Below are 5,485 nucleotides of genomic sequence, written 5' to 3'. Positions count from 1 at the left end.
AGCTTGCTGTATTAATTTGCCAGTTTGTCGATTTAATTAAAACCTAAATATTAATTAGTTGAAGAGAAAATACAACATTAATTAATGCATTTGACACTGTCCTGCGGTCCTGACTGAGATAGAGATAGGTTTGATGTTACCATTTTCTTGATAAAACAATGCCAACAGTAAGCATAAGCCACTCAAGTATGAACATCTCTCATTTTGACAACTTGATATATAATTGCTATAACATACATATACACTTATTTCTACCACAATAATATTGTGTTTGATATTTTCTTAAATGTAAGTAGACCAAATATTGGCATCCCAGAATTCCTTTAGAATCCAAATGCGTCGAGTACATAATGATCAATACATGCAAACATATCGTCAGGCTATTAAAGTTCTGAAAGATCATCGTTCTCTGAGATACCATGCAACCCTACAGAAGATGACTGAGCATATGATAACTTAACTAGGTTCGATTGTGACTGTGATTGTCCGGAGGAAAAGAATGGCTTGGGTGGCATGTGGATGTTGTTTATATCCCCCTCCAGCATCTCCACAACCTCGCTCATGGAGGGACGATCACATGATTTTATCTGTATGCACCAGAGCCCCACCATGGACAACTTTCTCTCGATTTCATCGATTTCCAAGTTAATATCATCAGCCTCTGCTCCAGCTCTAAAGTCCTGTAGTTGCACGAGTTGAACATAAATCCACGAAGGGTAATAAATTTGGCTCGAATTCTCTGCTTTGTGATCCACATTCCTCCTTCTGCCAGCAATCTCCAAGAGCAACATCCCGAAACTATACACATCGGACTTGTACGATATGATCCCAAAGCTTCTAGAGATCAACTCGGGTGCTATATATCCAATCGTCCCCCTTGCGGCACTCATAGAGACTAGGCTACAGTCCTTGGGGCAGAGCTTTGCCAGTCCGAAATCTGAAACCTTGGGGGTGAAATTGTGATCGAGGAGAACGTTGTGCGGCTTGATGTCGAAGTGCAAGATCTGCATGTGGCATCCGGTGTGGAGGTAGTTGATGCCTCTGGCCACGCCCAAGGCAATCTCATTGAGCTTGCGCGAACTAAGGCGGCGTCTACTGCTGCATGCCCCATTGCGATTGGATTTGGAGGAGAAAATATACCTGTCGAGCGACCCGTTGGGCATGAACTCGTACACCAGCGCCCTCTTCGATCCCTCCGAACAAAACCCGAGAAGGCGCACGACGTTCAGGTGGTGGATTCTTCCGATGGTGTCCACCTCGTTGATGAAATCTTGGCCGTGGAAGTTGGATCCGCCCAAGAGCTTAACGGCGACAGGGTATGTTCCCATGATGTGGCCCTTGAAGACGGCGCCGAAGCCGCCTTGGCCTAGCCTTTCCCTGAAGTGGCCGGTCATGGCGACGATGTCACTGTAGGCGTAGCGAGTGGGCGAAAGAGATTGCTGTTGGTTGCGAAGGAACTTCTCGACGGCGTCCTCGGGTGCCCTGCTTCTCCTCCAGCAATTGAGTAGGAGGAATCCATAGGCACACAGAGGTGCCAATATTAATCTAGCGACTGCAAAATATTCTCAAACCTGAGAGCGATTAGCTAGACGTATAGTTCAATTAATATAATTCCGATATATATATAAGCAATAGATCATTTGCTGAATTATATTGGCTCTCATTCACCTAGTGAGGCAAGAATGAGATACCCCAAAATAGGGTCGAGTATTCCAAGAACATCCGCTAAGGCCTGATTATTGCAGGCGCACGACAGGAATAGAAACCCAAAAAAGATGACATCGACAATCTTGTAAAGGAGACTAAGACCTCCAAGATTCGCAAGAGCGTACCTGCATTCACACGTGAAAATTGAAAAGCAAATTGATGAAAACAACGATATATCCAAATTATATTAACCAAGTGAATTAAGGCGAGAAGATCAATGTACAATCCTAATTACTTGCTGTCTTCCCAACACTCCTCCAGCACTGAGCGTTTTAGCTGCCATTCTACCACGAATCCCTTTCGTAGGAGCTTAAAGATGTCGTCGCCTGGACTTAACAAGTTCTCGACTGGCACACTGGTTAAGAAGCTACACGAGTTCTGGAGGTACGATAGCTGATACGAGTAGCGGTTAACGACGACGTATGTAGTTGAGCTGCTGCCGCTGAGGCAAGGGACTGCCACATACTCCTGACTTTCTACCTTCTGCGAGCAGTCGATGAAACTGGCCCATAAACCGTAACGATAAAATGTATTGCTCTTGAAAGAATGGTTGGGAAGAAGGCAATTCGTGTTGGACAAGAAACCACTGTACATGAGCCGGAGCGTTGTGGCATGAGTTGTATATGAGATCTCCGTGACCAAGTATTTCTCAGAATGGGAGTCACTATAGACTGTGCGGTTTCCCTCGCAGCCGAGTTCGGAGCTATCGTTGCCGCATCCATCAGGATCGCCGCATAGCCGGAATGGATAACGTATGTCGATGTCACCACAGGAAGAAGGAGGGCGATGAGACTTGCCGAGTAGTAAGGAAGCGTGGCAGAGGAGGAGGAGGAGGACGACCAGGGGAACAGAGAGCAGCGTGGACAATGATGCCATCGAACTTGATCAATGAGTGAGTTGTAGAGACTGAGGAACTCAAAGGCAAAGGATTAAAATGTCAAGCAAATGAGGCAAGTGATGCAAATGATGCCGACTGCGCGACATGGATGGCTGACTCTACCATTGCCACAATTGACTTGGACCGTTGACAATACAAATTGGAAAGTATGACTAACGTAACCCATGATTTTAAAGCCAACGTCCCCAAGAATCCCATTAATGATTCCAAAAGCATCTTCAACCACAGTGACATTACATTAATCAATCTAGCATAATTTGTTGAGCTCTTTCAAAATTTAGTACTATAAAGTTTAAAATTTACCATAGTTGTGATGATAAAGAGGTGCCCATCAAAAAAGGGTAAAAGGAGAAAAAGACATGCTAACATGATAGTCAAAACCCTCGGTCGGTCAATCAGACTAGGCGAACGGGAGCCCCGATCGGGCGGGCGAGGATGTTGAACGGCCATCCTTCGGGAGCAGCAACTGGAGTTGAGAGGAAAATGACAATCCACTACAAGCCTGTTTTCACCAACCGTGCGGCTCGACCGCTCGGACAAAGGCAATCACGGACAGTCGGGAAGCAGAGGAAGGGACAAGCTAGCAAAGCAGAATGGCACGACCGAACGAGGATAGCTAGTCCGAGCGAGGTCTAGTCGATCAATAGTAGGGTCCACCTACATATCTCCTCATACTTTTTTAGAAATTTATGTTGCTGGCAATACAGTATGTCCAACATGAAAATTGTACTTTAGAAATTTCTAGTCCATCACATTAGGGATTTGCATGCTCAGTTAAAGAAGGGTGTTAGGGATATCTTTTTAACTCATCTTTTCCTAGGATATTTGAAAAAAATGCATCTACGCATTGAGATACATGCATAGACACCACAGTGACACTATACAAGGGATTCTCATCTACTAGCGGAGGTATGCACATCTTCATTATTTCACACGCTCTAGCTATAGTTTTTCTACTATTCTTCATCTTTGTGAATCACTGACTTGAGCGTTGGAGGGTCAATACTAGGAACCCCTTCTCGGTTAGGCACTAACGATCTTTTCACTGTAGGACCACATGGAATCTTCGTCCCGTCAACCTTCGAGTCATATCCCAGCTTATCATCTTCTCCGCTTTCAGACAGGATCATATTAGAATTTTTATTCCATCTGTTGGGAAGTTTGTATTGGTGCAATCTAAGCACGGGTAGAATGATGGTATACCACCGTTTTGGTGAAGTCGATGTTAGAGTTCGACTCTATCTCTTTAAGACGAATTTGCCCCGCACACGGTGCTCACGGAATACGACAATCGTCTCCCAAGATACAACAACTTTATCTTGCGATAGCAGCACTACAAATCGCAAGTCCTTCGAACAAAAGAAGGTTTCTCAAACTCTCCAACGCAAGTATGAAATGCAATGGTTGTTTGCTTGGAAGGAATTGAGTGGGTGAAATGAGGATGTGAGAGACTTTATTTATACTAAATGAAGGGGTATAAGAACCTCTTAGTTCAATTAGATCTCATCCATCCATTTTGAATTGGATGATGTAGATTGCATCCTTTCCTAAGAGGCACACTACCTCTTCATAAGATGTCACCCTTTAATTATCCAAAAGGCACTTTAAACCTTTTAATTTCTCATTTATAATTTCTAACAATCCCCTACATAAATGAAAATTAATGCATGCATGTTAATTATCACCTAAGGAGAGTTCAATCGATAAGTAAATGCATCGGGAGAGGTAGCTTGTGGCTTTGAACCTTCCGTAGTGGAATGCTATCAAGCATAGTAGGCTGCGCAGTGAACGTGATGTCTTGAACTACTCAGCTGTTTGTATATACTAAGATAATAATACCACACAGAGATTTATCTCACCTACTTTTGGTTCTCATGGTTGGTTCCGTTTTGGCCATGGACACCATCTTGGATTCATGAGTGTTTCATTGAAGCGGTCAGTCTTCATACTTACATAGGTAACACTTCTATCAAGAGTTTCCTACCATACTCCACCTTATAAAGGTATAGAAGTCGGTAAAAGTATACGCTTAACCTCACTACATGTGGTAGGATAGCACAAGTTCATCCTAGGATTGGGATAGAGATAATATATCTTGTGTGCTATAACACAACTTCTGTAACTTCGTTGTCCCATTGAACCAAGATCTTGGGATCTCCAATCAACAAGGTTGGGTTACCGCTATAGTCGTTTTAGTTGTAGATTTTTAGTCCCATTCCTCTCGATGAGCAATATACTTAATCTCAACTTAGCTCCTTCATAAGAGGGTCTGCCAAGTTATCTTTTGACTTGACATAGTTGGTTGCAATCACTCCTTTCGAGATCAACCGTTTAATGGTTTTGTGTCTGCGACGTATATGTCGAGACTTACCATTATACATACTACTCTGTGTCTTTCCAATCGCCGATTGACTATCACAGCATATAAGTACGACGAACACAAGTTTCGTCCTGCTCAGAATATCTTCCAAGAAATTTCTCAGTCATTCAGCTTCTTCTGTTGCTTTGTCTAGTGCTTTAAACTCAGATTTCATAGTTTACCGAGCAATGCATGTCTTCTTTGTGGATTTCCAAGATACCGCTCCTCCACCGATTGTGAATACATACCCGCTAGTGGATTTGGAATCTTTTGTATCTGATATCTAATTAGCATCACAATATCGCTCTAAGACAGCGGGATACGCTCCGTAATTCATAGTATATTTCAAATATCTAAGAACTCATATTAGTGCTTTCCAACGGGTGTCGTTTAGATTACTCGTAAAACGACTCAGCTTGTTTACCACACAAGCAATATCTGAATGTGTGCAGTTTGTGAGATACATCAAACTGCCTATTAACCGAGAATATTCCAATTACTATATAGGCTAACCATGGTTT

General features: G+C 43.0%; 1 protein-coding gene across 2 annotated transcripts; it reads right to left on the bottom strand.

Annotated features, from left to right (window-relative positions):
- Positions 1-217: 217 nt before the first annotated feature.
- Positions 218-2,604, bottom strand: LOC121976952 (rust resistance kinase Lr10-like). 2 transcript variants are annotated; one of them, XM_042529389.1, is made up of 4 exons: positions 2,300-2,604; positions 1,943-2,209; positions 1,669-1,832; positions 218-1,552 (listed from the first exon to the last, which is right to left on the bottom strand). In XM_042529389.1, the coding sequence occupies exons 1-4, from the start codon at positions 2,581-2,583 to the stop codon at positions 384-386; spliced, it is 1,884 nt and encodes a 627-aa protein (XP_042385323.1). In that variant the 5' UTR covers positions 2,584-2,604; the 3' UTR covers positions 218-383. The 2 variants fall into 2 exon arrangements, with proteins under 2 accessions (XP_042385323.1, XP_042385322.1); XM_042529388.1 differs by having other exon boundaries at positions 1,943-2,604.
- Between the last annotated feature and the right edge of the window lie 2,881 nt (positions 2,605-5,485).

The sequence above is a fragment of the Zingiber officinale genome, chromosome 4B, assembly GCF_018446385.1.
Source record: "Zingiber officinale cultivar Zhangliang chromosome 4B, Zo_v1.1, whole genome shotgun sequence".
NCBI classification, from domain to species: Eukaryota; Viridiplantae; Streptophyta; class Magnoliopsida; order Zingiberales; family Zingiberaceae; genus Zingiber; species Zingiber officinale.
Note: the sequence above shows the minus strand (reverse complement) of the source record. Positions and strands in the feature narration are given on the sequence as shown.